Source organism: Xenopus tropicalis, chromosome 6 (genome assembly GCF_000004195.4).
Source record: "Xenopus tropicalis strain Nigerian chromosome 6, UCB_Xtro_10.0, whole genome shotgun sequence".
Classification (NCBI taxonomy): Eukaryota; Metazoa; Chordata; class Amphibia; order Anura; family Pipidae; genus Xenopus; species Xenopus tropicalis.
In genome coordinates this window covers 103088804-103106697 of record NC_030682.2, presented here as the reverse complement: position 1 = coordinate 103106697, position 17894 = coordinate 103088804, and the positions used below count along the sequence as shown (strand labels likewise).

The following is a 17894-nucleotide window of genomic DNA, read 5'->3' as shown; positions in this document are numbered from 1 at the left end:
ATGTTGTCTCCAAATTTTCTATAGATGAGCAACATGCTGCTGAATCTCATTGTGTGGCCTTGCCAAACACTGTGTAACACAAGGTGAAATAGGTGGCCATGTGTACAGATTCATGATCTACCTTCCGGCCCCTAGATGCACAAATGGGTAAAATGCTGAAGTAAGGTTTTTAAGATAACTTACACACATGGGGGTATTTCCATGGTGTACCATGCAGCTCACCCACTGGGTCTTCAAGCAAAGCTATAAAACTGTTTGCATCACTAAACCTGATTCCTAAGGAAAAGGCCTTTTTCACAGGACCTTCTACAGGTGGTTACTATATTACAACAAACAAAAAAAGAAAAATGATTGAACATACACTATAGAGAAAATACTACAAAGTGAGCATGTGGGGAAAGTAAAAGTGAAGGAATGAAAGAGAGGGGCTGCTCCAAACTCACTGCCAAAGTTAATTAGAACATGCTCATCAAACAAATCACTGTATTGCGGTCAGGTCTCCTCTGGGTGCAAACCAACAAGTTTCCTTGGATCACAATATTGAAGAAACATGCAGCAACCTCTGGATCAGGTGCCCTTAAACATATTATTTATTGGTATAAAAAGGTAAGAATGTTGCCTGAACAGAAGGTGCTGGTCATGTTTATACCTTTTTTAATGTATGCCAATAAATAATACTTTTAACGGGATCCAATCTGGAAGTTCTTGCATCTACATGTATGGGAGGATTAAGTCTCATTTACAGTAAATCACTATTCCCAACTCTGCTCTTAACTGAATATAACACTTTGTCAAGCCTAAAAGAATAATTAAGATAATAATCTCCTTCCTAAAAGTACTTAACTACATGAACTGTTCTGTTTGGTTCTAGATCATGTATGCACCAAGGTCAAGAGACAGGTTCATCACTCCTTCCTTTATGCAGAGAGACCGCTTCAGCCGTTTCCAGCCAACTTATCCCTACATACAGCATGAGATTGACCTCCCTCCAACAATCTCCCTTTCTGATGGTGAGGAACCTCCACCCTACCAGGGGCCATGTACACTGCAGTTACGGGACCCAGAGCAACAGATGGAGCTCAATCGAGAATCTGTCAGAGCACCTCCAAACAGAACTATTTTTGACAGTGACTTAATAGATATTTCAGTGTATAATGGGGGGCCTTGCCCACCAAGCAGCAATTCGGGCATCAGTGCAACCAATTATAGCAGCAATGGTAGAATGGAAGGACCGCCACCTACTTACAATGAAGTAATGGGACATTATCCAGGGTCGTCTTATTTCCACCACCAGCAAAACAACACTTCTCCTTTGTCCCAGAGAGGCAGCAGGCTTCACTTTCAGCAGAACAATTCAGAGAGCACAAAAGTCCCCATCAATGGAAAAGACAGACAGCCAGGAAACCTTGTTTAAGTCCTACTTGAACTTCGTGTGAATTAAATCATCCGAGCAGCATGGTGGCCCAATGGGATCCACTACTCTGAGTTGCTGAGTTTCCAGTGGTACAATTTAGTTATACCAAATGCACACTTTACTGTATACTTATACACACTCTCTGAAACAACTCACTTAAGCTTCCTTTTTGAATCGCCTACAGCCGTCGTTGTCAGGAAGAATATATTTACTATTTTAGTAATTTAAATGTTGGAAACAGCACAGAAAACTAGCCAGCAGAGCCACTAACAGCAGTGACAAATAAGGGTTACAGTGCTCATTTGGAAAGGCTAAGGACTTTGGGAGATGGCCAGTGTTTTTTTTTTTTTTTTTTACTTTGAGGAGTAATGTAAGGGAAGTATTAATTATTTTATAGGAATCCATATTTCGAGTGCATATGCCAAGCTGATCTGGGGAGGACTAAGCATGGAGTGGACGAATGAAATAGTGAATCTTTTAAACATGTTGCACTAAATACTTGTTCAGAGTATAAATGGGAGAGGAGATGACTGTATTGTTACATTTCTGCTTATATGACTTAAATTTCTTTTGGTTGTGTGGTCAGCCGGGGTGCAAGGCCCAGTATCAGGCTGTGCTGGTAGATTGCTGTTCTGGGTTTCAAACTCACCAGCGATAAGTTGCCAGAGGCTCCCCTATTACTGTTGTATAATGACAAGCATACAGTGCTCCTACAGCTGCTGGCTTCTGGAGACTGCTAGCAGTCAGCAACAAGAGTGAGAGAGCCACACTTTGTACTTACCTAGATTAGACAGTCAGGGTGCTTTCGCTGCAAACAATATTACCACTGTGTGTTTGGAACTTTGCAACTTATTGGTGAGCATATTAAACTACCTGGCACCAAGTGAGACCCATTGTGCCTACTGCACAAAGTACTTTAGTAAAATTCACTTACATTTCAATAGCAGATCCAAGTTGCCTAGTAGAAAGAAAACTGGTGGATTCCCTTTGTTTCAGCAAAACTGGTAAATCTTCCAGGGTTGTACTCAATGGATTATAAATACATAGAGAAGGCCCGGAATGATGCAATATGGCGGCATCCATGCTTAAGAAACAACTTTTTTTGACAGTCTATCATTAGGAGTGTTGAGCTGTATAGTTCAACAGTACAAAAAAGGCTCAGGTTGGAATAAATGCATATAATGATGTTAACGTTAAAGCACACTGGGAATTTACCAAGGCCATACAGTATATTTAACAGTATTTTAATTTTACCAAAACCTTGAGGAAGATGTGTAGCAGAACATATCTAGTGAAAGGCTGAACTATTGTATTTCATTCTAATACAATTTACATGTAAATACAATTAGTTTGCAAGCAGTAGAGTCCAGCATCTTGCATAAAGTGCCCCTTATTTTTATATGATCAGGTAGCTGTACCGGATACTTCTGTGCCTCCCAGCCAATGCTAGGCCTGCCATCTCTGTACTGATGGGCCCATGGCTACCACTAGCTACAGGAAGGTCAGCCTTCCCAGACTGTCATTTGGGAGGTTTGGCCACACCAACCTAACACCCAGGCTATGCCCTCATACCACATCCACCCAACTTGTTCCACCCAAGGCGGATATATAAATATGGGAGACTCTTGAAAGATATGGGAGGTTTGACATATCTGTGGCTCTGCTGCAGTCTGTAGCGCTGCAATATCTGCATTGTCCAACTCCTACCCTATCTGTATTTTCCCACAAAAATGAAATGCTACAGAAATTGCATTTATTCAGTAGTAGCTGAGGTATGTGTACAGATATGTTTCTATTAAGGGCTCAAAACACACATACCTCAAAACCAACCATGTTCATATTATTTTATACATCATGAGCCTTGTGCAGAAAAGGGAAAGTTAAATAGGGAAGCTATTAGTGCAAGACATTTCTATTCTTCATTGTTTAAAAAGTACAAGAAGAAAGCCATGAGAAATTTAATTACTTGCAGTACATATAATGGATTTTGAGATACTGTAAATGTATTATTTTAAACTTGCTAAAATATCGTCCTTGCCCAGATAGGGCTCATTAGCCAGAACTTAGCTGTTTTCCCTCACACTATTTGGATATTTTAGCAAATAATGGTGCTAATAACCATATGTAACATTGATTCCTCCTTGCTACTAACCTAATCCTGCTATTTCTCTTGGTAACACTGAAATAATAGGGGCCATTACATTGCTTCTGCTTCAGGCCCAACAGATGAGGCTGCAATACAAACTGGCTACAGATTGGCCCAAGTTAAGCACCACTTGTACAGCAAAACTGTTCATAATAATGTTTTCTTCCTGGTAAAAGCCAATAACTAAGAGAATGACCACTATATAAACAGGAACCATAGTCTCTTATTACTGACCAATTGGTTGAGAGAGCACAATAATATAACATATCTCTAAAACTAAATGGGACAAGAATGTTAGATGGAGCAGAAAATATAGAGCATAACACATCGCAAATGTGTCTTAAAATCATTAATAAAAAGTTTGTGTAGCTAACCAAACCCTTTGCAACCCAGACATGTTTCATTCACAAAGAAATGCAGTATTTCAGTCCCCTGTTATGAAAAACACAAATCCAAATATCTTTTTAAAGTCTCTTAATACAATAGGCTTCAGTACCAGGAGGTATAGAAGGGCTATGTCCCCCTCGCCCAAATTGTTACCCCACAGTTTTGGTTGTGACAGGACTCAGTGTCTGTTCCAGTGCCATTTTCCCCCCAAAATCTTCCATGGCCATTGGCCAACTCATTAAAAGGCCTACAGTCTATGTAACCTTTGTGCTGTTCACTATGAAGGATACTATAGCAGGAATTTGATTTTAAGGCACAGAGAAGTCTCTAGTAATAAAGTGCTTGTCCACATTCTAACTTGTTCTTTGTGAAATAACACAAACCTTAATTTAAATATTTCATTTAGTAATATAAAGATGTGATTTGCGAGTCCAGTCACATAAGGAGAATCACAGCATGTCTTTGTTTACCATACTTCCGCAGGGATTTCCTTGCTCTTCTTGTGCTGCTGCTATGTGCAACTCACTGGGGTTAATCCATGGGGGTGACCCATGGCAACCAATCAAATTGTTGCATTCATTGTTCTACCAGCATGTGGCTGTAAAAAAACAATCACTGATTGGTTGCTATGGGTTACTGCCCACAAGCAAATGGTGTTTTCATGGTGGAAACAGGGATTGGGAGTTTAACACCAGAGCACTAGAAAGTGACTGTCACTGAGTGAGATGCCAGACAGCGCTCCATTCATCCAGTTGCACTGAGTGTATCCTTGAGATCATGTATAGGAGTTGTAGCAGAGAGTATGACAGATATACAGCTCTGTCAAGGAAAATAATATCAGCTTTTTTTTTTTAATAAATTACCTTTCTCTCCTCTCCCTAACTATTACTTTCCTGAAAGGATATGGTACCAAGCAATAAACATGCTAAACCACCTAGAGTAACAATAAAAATCAGTTTGGATCAGCTCAGAAGTGGCCAGTACAATACTCACATATTTACACCCAATTCCTGATCTCACACATAGGGAGAGGGCGAAATCATGCAGCTTCTGCTTGCTCTGCAACTTGATTTGCGAGTAACCTGACCAATCAGGGATATGGAAACAGCAAAACATCCTGCACCCAAGTCCTTCCTTCTCTGGAAAAATTGTGTTTCAGGGCCCGGTTGGACTCATGAACAGGGGGAAGGGCCACGATAGCTTACACACAAGTTTGGAGGGAAGTCACACATTTTGCCAAGTCTGTATTTATATTTGTGCTCCTTTCACTGACTTAAACAGTCTGTCCTCCATTTCAGTGTATTTAGCCATGTTTCCTTTATCTATAATTTCCACTTTTTTTCATGAGTACAGGTATGGGACCTATTATCCAGAATACTTGGGATCTGGGTTTTTAGAGATAAGGGGCCTTTCTGTAATTTGGAACAGCGTACCTTAAATCTACTAAAAAATCATGTAAACATTAAATAAACACAATAGGATTATTTTGCCTCTAATAAGGATTAATTACATCTTAACTGGCATGGAGTACAAGATACTGTGAGAAAAAGTGAATCATTTTTAAAAATTGTTTGATTAAAAGAGTATATGGGAGATGGTCTTCCTGTAATTTGGAGCTTTCTGGGTATTGGGTTTCCGGATAACAGGTCATATACCTGTACTTGCTCTTAATAATGATATTGTACAACTAACTGACACGGAGCAGCCCTATGAGAACTGTGGCCATTGACCTGCAAAAAAGAATGAGATTTTCTCTAGCAGCCCCTGCTCTGCCTCTCACTGTTTTTCACGACTGCGCATAAACCAGACGAATACACCATTGGCACAGCCAGAAATGTGATTTAGTGTTTGATGTTGGCTAGGATTTTGTCGTTGTGTGCTGTAGGTTTCTGCTTACACCCACTGAGAACTCTTGGTGCAGGAGGCTGGCCCCCAGCAGCCCGAGGGTTAAATATTAAAGTGGCATTTACTAAGACTGTGACATCACACATTTCCCCCCAACTTCTGTTTTACCCCCCGTCATATGATGTATTGTATAAGGAAAGATGTGCATGTCTGATTTTTGGAAACCTCAAGTTGTGCCATGAGCAGATGTGGGGCACCCCGTGCCCTCTGACTTTGGATTGTGTTGTGCCTCCCTTGTGAGTGGTGCTTTGTCAGTGGAGACTTTGTCTTTCATTTCTTTTCTAATATGCTGTACAGAACTTGAATATTTTATGCACATAACCTACCCAATGGGTAGAAAGTGATACTCATTGTTAATACTGTATTATAATGTATAGATGATACCAATTTTAACAAAATGGCATAGATTTTGTGAATGCCTAACATGTCTTTAGTCATTTTTTAAAGTAAAAAAATGGAAACAAATGCATACAAATGACAAATCTATGTATTTTATTTTCCTATTCAATATCAATATATTAAAATGGAAGGGAAAAAAAGAACAAAAGTACATTTTTGTTAACCTTAATGTTGTCCATGATGTGAGATTTTTTTGTCAGATTTTGTTCATTTGGTTCCATGTGATTTCCACAACTGACCCACATACGGTATATAGAGTAGATAACTGGGCGGCACTCTGACCCACATACGGTATATAGAGTAGATAACTTGGCCGCACGCTGACCCACATACGGTATATAGAGTAGATAACTGGGCGGCACTCTGACCCACATACGGTATATAGAGTAGATAACTTGGCCGCACGCTGACCCACATACGGTATATAGAGTAGATAACTGGGCGGCACTCTGACCCACATACGGTATATAGAGTAGATAACTGGGCGGCACTCTGACCCACATACGGTATATAGAGTAGATAACTGGGCGGCACTCTGACCCACATACGGTATATAGAGTAGATAACTTGGCCGCACGCTGACCCACATACGGTATATAGAGTAGATAACTGGGCGGCACTCTGACCCACATACGGTATATAGAGTAGATAACTTGGCCGCACGCTGACCCACATACGGTATATAGAGTAGATAACTGGGCGGCACTCTGACCCACATACGGTATATAGAGTAGATAACTGGGCGGCACTCTGACCCACATACGGTATATAGAGTAGATAACTGGGCGGCACTCTGACCCACATACGGTATATAGAGTAGATAACTGGGCGGCACTCTGACCCACATGGCACCTCCATGAACTTTTGTGATGCTTGTGTTGCTCTCCAAGTCTTTTTACATTTGACTGTGGCTCACGAGTAAGAAAGGTTGGGGACCCCTGCACAACAGTATTATATGTACTGCAGTACTATGATTAAATAAACACAAGGATTTCTAAAATATCTCTTTGGACCAATCAAGAAGAGGATCCCCAACTCCTGCAGGTTGCTGGTATGGGCTGATGGATAGAATGAACACATAAATAGAAAGGTGGGTGGCTATACAGTGTATGACTAATTATACAATATCTCTCCCATTTATACAGACAAAAGGTTCTCTGCACTCATTATCAGTAGACTAGGACATTTTGTGCATTAAGCTACTAAAAAATGATGGGAGCTACAACATTTATCTAACCACTGCTCCTGTATAAACTATTATTTATTATTATTAGATGGGGTGCAATGAGGCTGTTACCACAAAATTCATACAATTTTTTTTGCTATAGTTTATACAGGAGCAGTGGCCAGCTCCATGTTTTAGCTCCCACCTTTCCCAGCTACAGTCAGGTGATCCCAATGGGCCAATAAAAGTTGCTGGTTAAAGTTGGTCCCTGTGTAAAATGTATAATGAAGCAGTAGAATTCTTAGTGATCAGATGAAAGTCAGTGTAGGATTGGCCAGAAGGGATGACTTAGATGTAGTTGGGCAGCTTGAAGTATATTGCAATATATTGAAAAACAATCCCTGTTTTGCTTAAAGGGGTGGTTAGATCTTGGTAGCTTAATGCATAGAATGTTTTAAAGTCCTATATATATATTGATATTGGATGAATGCAGAGGACCCCTCATATCTGTATGTCTTTGTATTTTATGTACACGTTATAATACAGAGGAGTAGGATAACATAGCTCATTGTGCCACATGACTAACTGCATATACCTCTGTAGGCGCATTCTCACTAGACTTCTCAAGAATAGCATCTTCTTCTGCTACTGTGTTGAAGAGACAATACTTGGGTCAAGGCCAGCAGTGTGGAACATACAGGTATTAGCCATGTAATATGGAAAAGGAAAGAAAACAATAAACATTTACATCACTATCTGTTTAGAAAGAATAAACAGAAAATAAACTCAAGGTAACACTTCCTGTTAGAACAGTATAGAGAATGTAATGTGTTTCCCCAGTTACTGCAATGGTATTCATTTATATCTATCTGTATCCAAAGTTCTGAAATGAAACAATGGTCATGTCATTTTTATTAATTTCTACCAATTTTGTAATTGCAATACTTAGGGGGTGATTTATCAACGTTCAAGATTTTTTTTTCATGATTAACTTTTTTTTGCTCAAAAAACTCAAATTTAAATTATGGGTCAAAAACTTTGTTTGGTGTGTACTAAATGCAAAACACCCAGAAACTCTGAATGTAAAGCTTGCGAGTTTCTATAGAAGTCGATGAGAGTTGCCCTAGGCAAAGTCAAGCCATATTTTCAATTCAAGATATTTGAGTTTATGAGTTTTATTCGCGGTAAACTGGCAAATTCGAGTTCAAATGAGTTTATCACATTTTGCGCAGAGACTTGTGTTACATTTATAAGCTCTGATTGCAGTCAGCAGCACTGTGTTTCTGAGGGGAGAGGAAAGCACGTAGGTGCCCCCCCACCTTTGCATGGCTGCAGTGGAGCCCTGTACTTCCCACTTGCCCTATGCCAAAACCCAGATGCGTTTGTGCCCTTTATTATTCCAGTACTTGCCTCTAGGGTCATAGTAAATGACCCATTTTGAGCATTCAGTGGCAGCTCTTGAGCCCTAATCTTGGATTGGCCCTAGCGGTATGCTAGCTTATGCCTTGATTAATGCAACTTGGTACTGTATATACTTGAGTATAAGCCTAGTTTTTCAGCACCCAAAATGTGCTGAAAAAGTCACCCTCGGCTTATACTCGAGTCGGGTGCCATGGGTCCCTCCAGACTAGCACCCTCTCTCCTTTGTGTGCAAATTAGCTTGGTTGCTGATTGAGCTAAGGGGGGTAGTACTCTTAAGGTATCATTGTTGATACCATATTGTTTTTGTTGACCTTCTTCTCCACTTACAGAGCTAGTTTACTGTTTTTCTTTGTAAATATTTGTATGTAAATATTTAGAAACATATACCCCCACTGATGCCTCATTTAATGTAATTTTATTTGTATTTATTTTGATTATTAAAACTTAGCAGTAGCTGCTGCATTTCCCACCCTAGGCTTATACTCGAGTCAATACGTTTTTCCAGTTTTCTTAGGTAAAATTAGGTACCTCTGCTTATATTCGGATCGGCTTATACTCGAGTATATACGGTACTTTTTTTCTTGCAGGTAGCATTGTAGTGCTTTCATACCACTTGCCTCCCGTTTCATAGACATCTTTTCATTTCATCTGACTTTCGTTGGCCAACATGGAGACAGTTAAAATAAAATCTACATCTTGAAACATCTATACACAAAAAACAAACAAAGAAACAAAACAACATTCTGTTTTCTAAACTCTCTCCCTAGCTGGGTTATACATACATCTCATCCTACTTGCATTAGGCTTTGTTGCTGGTAAAGCAACAGCTGTGATATTGTTGTTTAGACTCAAAATGAGAGAGGAAGAATATAAACATACTGTCACCGCCTTCTACCAGAAAACAAATCTGAAATTGTTGTTCCTCAAATGAGGCCTAAATAAAGGCAACTGCACTAAGTCCATTGTGTAGCACAACCCAACTGGAAGATGATGTCTAACACTGACCATGAAAAGGCCAGCAACTCTGATAGCAACACAGATGAAGTCCAGCCTAGATTCTCTCTATGACTTGGCAAACAATGAATATTTATTTAAGAAAGCAATTAGATAACTAATAACAGAGTACAGGCAGGTTAATTGGCTTCTGATGAAATTGAACCTAGTGTGTGTTTATGAGATAGGGACCCTGGTACCTCCACTGGAGCAGGGGCTGATGCCAATGAGAAGCAATTTCTGCATAGGCACGTCAGTGCTAAGTAAATTAAAGATAATAGAGTATGTACAGATGCAGATAGGTTCCCTTACCATGTTGTCGTATTATGTCTCTAACTGAAGCATGGTCTATGGTGTTTTCTATTGTGTTTTGCTGGCAAGTCTGCACTCTAGCGCCATCTAAAGGCAGGACTTAACACTCAAAATATGGTGTCTGGACATAGTAAGACAAAATGCGAAAACTTACTGGCTATATATGACAGGGGTGTAGCTTGGCTGCCTCCATATTCTGGTAAACACCTTCCTTAGCAACTGTTCCATCAAAAGGTGGTGCAAGAACCTATTTGCATGTGTTGGAGTCACTAATGCCCACTTAAGCCCAGATTTGGACATGTTGTGGTAGTAGAACAGCTAAAACTGAAGCAAAGTCTGTTTCTGATAAGGGACATTTAGTTTATAGGCATACAGAAATTGATAATGTTGGTAACAAATGCTCCTTCTGAACACAAAGCACCACTAACAGGGGAATGAGGATAGTGGGCTTTGGATGACTATTAAACAAAATAGGTTCCTTATTTACAGGTTTTAGGAACACCACAAACAAGATCTATAGCATAATGGGGACTGGAGTCCCACCCTTGGCACCTAATGGTAAATATGGTTTATTGTTTGAAAGGAGCCATTCCACATACTGGCTGTTCTTATGTAACAAGGAATTTTGGGATGTGTAGTAGAACACCACTAGAGTATAAAACAACAGTATGACTAGTTAACACCAGTAGGGTTATACATGGTGGTGAAAATAGGGAGGGGGTCATTACTGACATTCAGAAATTTTCTATCTTAGGGAGAACAGAAGTAGTGAAAGGAAGGGGGGTGGGTTCTTAAAGTGTTTGTTTTTTTTCAAAATGTACCAGCTAATAGAGCTTCTGCACTGAAATCTGTTTTTTAAAAGTGCAAACAGATTTTTTATATTTAATTTTTATATTTCACATAGGGCTAGCCATATTCTTAATTTCCCAGGGTGCCACAGCCATGTGACTTGTGCTCTGATAAACTTCAGTCAAGTGATATCACCCCCCTCCCAGCAGCCGATCAGCAGAACAATGGGAAGGCAGCAAGATAGCAGCTCCCAGTAGATATCAGAATAGCACTCAATAGTAAGAAAGCCAAGTCTGGCTTGGGACTCCTCCAGTTACATGGCAGTAGGAGAAACAATAGGTTACCTGAAAGCAGTTCTACTGTGTAGCGCTGACTCCTTCTGAAAGCTCAGACTCAGGCACAATGCACAAAGATGGCTGCCTATCAATATTATAACTAAAAAAAATACATTTGTTGGTTACAGAATAACATTTAAATAGTAGAGTGAATTATTTGCTATGTAAACAGTGTAATTTAGAAATAAAAAGTACACCATAATAAATCATGACAGAATCCCTTTAACTACAATTCCAGCCTATGCATAGGGAGAGCATTTGAGGTAATTTATATATCTGAAGGGGAACCCACAGTTTCTGTAAAGCACTGCTGTCCAGCTTATTACACGGCGTCAGCCAATTATATATCATACATCTTTAAATTAAAACGATAATGTCATATGGCAAAGTCAATGGAGCCTCTGAGCAGACTGGGGGCTATAAAAATCCTTTGGAGCTCCACATCAGGACTGCAGGTCTCGAGATGGACAGCTAAAGGGTCTGTAAAGGGTCACAGATGGAAAAAAAAATGTAATTGCCATTTGTTTGTATATGAGCTAAATACCTGCACATTTAATACAAGGTATGGCTAATCCCAGAGAGAGCTGCCGATAGCAATTAGTGAGCACTCTGACTGGGAGTGAAAGTGACCGTGCCATTTAGTTACTCTAATGGCTGCACTTGTATGAACAGGAGGATATGTTTTGACGTTGTTTTTATATCATGCAGCAAACAATACAATTTAATGGGCTTTGCTTGCTGTTTTCCCATGGATAGCTGGCAAGGTTGAACTCCAAATGAGATGTTCAATCTCACCACAGATCTTCTGTCATGTTTAAAGATTAATAATTGTTTTCAGCTCTGCAGAAAAGCCTTCAGGTCTTACCTCCAGGCTCCTGATGGCCCTGACCCTCATTACGCATTCCATATCCCAAACAATCACCAGCTTTTTCCCTCTCCAAGACTGGCCTTCTAATGAGAGTTTGTTCGGCTAAAATTCATTACACATCTCTCATTATCGTTATGCTGAAGTGCTCCATTTTACATTTTAATTAAAATGCACATTTTAAAACAGCCAACTTGAATGTATTCCAATCTTTTTCATCGAGTTTGCTTTCCACCACACGATTTTATTAACAAAAGATTTTTTGCTGTTTCTTAGCTCCCACATGGCTTGGAATAATAAAGCGTGGATTTTATGGGGTATTCCAAGAAGCACATTCTGGGAGTGACCTATTGCTGGCTGCTGTAGCATAGAATGCTTTCACCAGTAACAGATTTTATTTGGAGATATCTTATAGTTATTACACTTAGCAGTTTTTCTTATTACATGCATCAATACAAGGAATTTATTTATAAGCAGCATTTATCTCCCATTTATTTTCCCTTAAATAATAAATGCAGCATGGCACATAGAAATGTCAGGATAGTGCCATGTTGCCTGGCTTTGTATTGGCTTCTCTAATATACAGGGATCATCAATTGCTGACTGCTTGCTGTTTTCTGCCTTTGAACTCGAGAACGCATCTGGGAAATGCAAAGAAAGCAGCTCAAAAGGTTCCAGAGAAGGGCTTCCAGGCCAAACAATTACTGTAAAAGGAATACCATGGTCATTTACAAATACTGTATATTAAAGGTCACTATAATGATTTGTTTAATTAAGTCTCATTCAGATGAGCAAATGAAAATCTGAGTCTGTTGGATGATTCATGGGGTCCCCTAAAGAGCAGACATTACATGTAGGATGGGAATGTACGGGGGATTCTGCTCACTTGGTATGTAGAGAACTCATGCAGGAAACCCTAACCTTGTCCACATGTCACATTTGAAAACCACTCAGTTGGCTTTGTCAGGCCTCATATAAACCTGGAGAGTCTGGGGGTGAAATCATGTTTTTAACGTTGTGCCCAGAGAGGAAGGAAAGAATAGAAGAAAGGGGGTACAGCAGAGCCTCATGGCTGATGGTAGTGCTTATCCACCTTGTACAGGGTGTACTGAAAGGCCTTTCTCTTGAAACAACTGGGTAGAAACGGGCCTAGGTATAATCACATCATCAACTCTGAAATTCTTATCTATGGCTGCTGGGGAAAGGAATGACATGAATTGAAATCTGCCCATCTTACCTATGCACCAACATAGGAACTGCAGCCTAATGTGTGATCCCCAAAAACCTACTTACCAGTGGATCCATTCATTAAAACCTCAAAGTATATAGCTATTACTTTACCTATATTAACCTCTTAGAACCACTGATTTTAACCAGTTATGGCCTACATGATCATGCATGTCGACCAAGATTTAAGCTCTGTAAAACACCATTGTATTTTCCAGAGCTTATTTGTTATCTGCTATGTAACCTGCAAACCTGCAGCCCTATTTCAATTTGAATGGCTGCTCTTGTGGCTACCCTGCAGCTTATTTATACAAACTATAGAAGTCTTTCTGAAGCAAACACACCAGTTTTACCAGTGCAGGGCAACAGTATGTTATAGTTTAATTACTTTCACTTAACACTTTCATCTTTGGTGTTACTGTTCCTTTACATTTTATTCCCTACTATGTCCTCTCTCTCTTATTTCAGACTTTACTCTCCCTCATTTTCCTTAGTTACATGTTCTGTTGGGAAGGATCAGGAATAGTTCAGACATGCTAAGGCATACAGCAGTGCCCCCCATGCATAAATGCAGAAGAATAATGTTCTGTGTATTAATTAGAAGCTCTCTTTATGTGACATTGATGTTCCTTTGTACACTTTACCAAACCTACATGAACAGGATGAATAATACAGAAATATTTTCAATTATGGCAATGCCACTTCCCTATTTAAACAAATCATTTTTTTACTCCTTTTTCTCTAATAAAACTATGATTACATTAAAGTACATAAAAAAAATCATAATCATGCCAAAGTAATTATCTCTTTTTTTATCTATAAATTTTTTTTAGTCGATTTTAAGACATGGTGCTTTACATTATGGAAAGATTTGAAAACCCACAAGTCCCAAGCATTCCAGATAATAGATCTCATACCTGTATTTGGACCAATTTGGTCATTCAAATACACATAACTTACAGTATGTTGCTATGCTTAGGCCACGTAATGTTGTTCATTATGGCACATTAGTGAATTCATGTAAACAGATGTCACATCATCATGGACTTCTGCCATTGAACTCATTCATAAAAATATTTATGGGAATACGATGCCTGCAAGTGCAGAATGCTGCAGGAGAAAAGAACCCAGTAGTACATTTGGAATCAATAAAATCTGCATGTGGAAACAAAAACACACGCACAAAAGAAAACATTTGTGTAAATAAAGACTTTTTAGCACACAGAATGCCAACAAGTTATATAAGGCCTTGAGTGGAGAATGTCCGCCTCCCTTCTGAGAGAGTTGTAGAATACTAGAGTAGGCAGCAAGGAAACCGGTGTAACAGTTACAGATACACATAAAATGCATGGACATCTATATATTTAGACTTTTACATCATTACACGGTAAGCTATGCAAGTGGTTTGGGTGTGCTTCTTGTCTTCAGATCTGCTGAGCTCTATATAGTTTTACAAAGCTCCACCTAAAGACATATTTATAAAGGTGCCATGGCATGGGTCAGTAGTACCTATTTATAAATACGCCATGCTATCTGTAGCGCCCTGGTTTCTGAGCAAGTGAAAACACATTTTCTATAGGGGTTATTAATACAAGCTTGAAACTGAACAAATGGTTGGAATCATTACATTTCTTCATTCTTTTTCTTTCTAAAAGCAACTCTGTCTTTGGTTTCTTGCAATTTCTCAGATATCCTGTCTTTCGTCTCTTCCATTTTTCCACTAATTATGTCCCTGGTTTCCTCCATTTTCTCTGTGAAGAGTTCTTTAGTCTCCTCCATTCTGTCTTGAAAATAATCCTTCACCAGTGGAGGAGTGGACAAGTAGCCATACTTGCGAAGATATTTAACACTTAAGGACGTTCCACCAAGGGTTACAGTATATCTGGCAGGAGTGGCAATCTGGACAAGAAGAGAGTAGGAAATGTTGGCTTTATCATATTCTGGTTATTGTACAGAGTAAACATTGCTTGTAACCAAAGTGAACACTCTCATCTTAGATAGGAAAAAAAAACCTAAAAACACAAAAGAATAAACTAGAAATTCAGAATCTCAGCACAACGGGCAAACTGGCTGTAAGAACAGCATTAGCTGAGTAGTGGGTGTAGATATTGGATCCCTGGAGGATTATAGGAGCATAACTCCGACAGTGGGATCATGATAAACATGTGTGTATAGTTCTTATTGAATCGATACATATAACAAACTGAATCAGTGAATTTATCATACATTAAATCTGACGCAACTTATGCAACCACATTATTTTAGTTTTTTGGTTTTCTTCCCTCCACCTAAAAGATTTCAGTTTGTTTTTCAATTGAGTGGTACAGTTTATAGGTGACATTAAAGGTGGAAAAAGTTCTGAAATGATTTATCTTTGTCTCATTTTTGTACAGCACAGGAACCTGACATTTTATCAAGGGTGTATAGACTTTTTATATTCACTGTACATGTAAGTTTCAGAGCGTAAGCAGCTGAATTCTAACAATTATGCAGGTCTGTGGGAAAACATGGAGAGTGACAAAGCCTTATTAGCAATTTCAGCAAGTTTCTGGTCTTTTCTGCTCTGGTTTCAGCCTTATTAGATTATTTATAAAAGGGAAAACAGAAAACTATACACGCCGTCTTCTATAAATGAACCTATTGAAGATTTATTCAATCATTTTGAAGAGATTTTTCTCTTGTCCATTTGAGAATGTAGCAGCAGGAAAGCATCCATGGGCATAACTAGAGATTGCAGAAACAGACTCTACTTTCAATCATGAGCAAGCGGCAAGTTGCAGTTTGGTTAAGAAGGTGCAAGTGTCTCAAGCAGAACTCATGTGCCCCACAGCGCATAATCCCTAGAGTGATGTGTGGTGACTTATCTGGTTATACACAGTAAGGGTTTAACTGCTGACTACAGACAAAGTCAGTTTCTTATTGGACAATTAATGGGGTCAAATCAATGGGCAACAAATATATGGCTGAGGATTGGACAAATGTTTACCAGGCAGGTTTAAAAACCCTGTTGGATGAGGACTGCACTGGCTGTTTGCCATGGAAAAATTCTTGCCCTTGTTTCTACAACCATATATTAACCTTTAGACATTATCGAGGCATTCTAACAGAAACCTTATAATCAAGATGCAAATATGCAAATGAAAATAATTAAAACAAAACAAACTATGTCGCACAATGACAAAGCAATACAGATTAATCTCATAGGTTTAAATGTGATATAGAAAAATCACAGCATTTTTTAGTTCTGCTAAAGGCATTTAAATATCAATGTACAGTGAATGTCTGAGTCATGTTACACAAATGACATTACGGACTATACCTGATGGCATTTACCATTTACAAGATCTTCATGGCTCCCGTGTATGACATACATATAAAATATGTCTTTATAAACAAGGCTTCACAAACTTCTTTAATATCCTCATAATTTAGAATAGTAGGTACAGGTACTAGGCACTTCCCCCTACTCTCTCTATAAAAAAACCTATGATATTCTTCAACTATCACAATATTAATATCAGTCAAATGTAAAAAGACTTGGAGAGCAACACAAGCATCATACAAGTTAATGGAGGTGCAGAATAAGGGCTAAGATTGGCTATTAGGCAGCCTCTATGCACACTATCAGCTTACAGGGGCTTTATTTGGTAGTAAATCTTGGTTTTATTAAACCAAAAAATGCTGTGTGGGATGAGTACTACGAGAAAATGTACCAGTAAACTGAAAACATGTTCTCCGATTTATATTTTAGCTTTGAGAGAGAAGTGACTACTATTCCAGTCTTCAGTAAGCCAAATAGTGGCATGAGGTTACAGTGTATGCATTATGCAGCCTAGTCTAACAATGCTCACAAGATGTTTCCTGCATACTACATAAGATGGGAAAAACAAAAACTAACAGGCTTCTTTTATGTGCTAATGTACCAATACTTGGCAGACATAAAATAAGAATGGAAAGACAGGGTGAATGATGGATATATTGAAGTAAATACTGCGGTAGGTTCTATAGGTTATTTGCCAATAAGCTATACTTTCCCATTGAAACATAAAAGAATAAGAAAAGCCTTTTCAGAGCAGCATGATCAGCTCAGCAGTAACTAGTTTTCTAGAAGGAAGAGGTCTGACATTTCCTCTCATTATTTGTACTGGGGCACGGCTTGACATGTACATGCTTCTGGGCCCAACAACACCAAGGCCTAATTATCAGTTTACACAGGTATCTTAGCAAGCTGGAAGGAACAAATAAGCCTTTTCCGGCAGAGAATTCTAAGCAAGACACAAATTAAAAGCAGGTAGCGCTCAGCCCACTGGCAGAGCAAAATCGGAGGTCAGTGTGGGTGAGAAACTGCTGAATATTTACCAGCGTATAGGAGAGACTTACCAAGGATTAAACTGAAGGAAGGGAAACATGAGAGAAAAGTCATCATGGCGCATCTACATGCAGCAGTGACTTTGGCTGAAGGACAAACAGTCTAATCACCATCTCCCAGCTCCATGCTGTTAGAACTTTATCTTCATCTCAGCACCTAGTCAGGC

General features: G+C 39.1%; 2 protein-coding genes across 9 annotated transcripts in view; one reads left to right on the top strand and one right to left on the bottom strand.

Moving 5' to 3' along the window:
• Positions 1-6420, top strand: part of ldlrad4 (low density lipoprotein receptor class A domain containing 4) — a 242598-nt gene extending 236178 nt beyond the window's left edge. For all 6 annotated transcript variants that reach the window (XM_004915257.4, XM_018095031.2, XM_004915258.4 and 3 more), the window contains one exon: positions 872-6420. In XM_004915257.4, coding sequence (XP_004915314.1) covers positions 872-1414 — 543 coding nt within the window. In that variant the 3' untranslated portion in view covers positions 1415-6420. The remainder of the gene's footprint in view (positions 1-871) is intronic.
• A 7532-nt stretch (positions 6421-13952) lies between these two features.
• Positions 13953-17894, bottom strand: part of fam210a (family with sequence similarity 210 member A) — a 29387-nt gene continuing 25445 nt past the window's right edge. For 2 of the 3 annotated variants that reach the window (XM_012964208.3, XM_012964207.3), the window contains one exon: positions 13953-15258. In XM_012964208.3, the coding sequence (XP_012819662.1) occupies positions 14983-15258 (276 nt within the window). In that variant the 3' untranslated portion in view covers positions 13953-14982. The remainder of the gene's footprint in view (positions 15259-17894) is intronic. The other variant, NM_001103011.1, reaches the window with a different exon arrangement.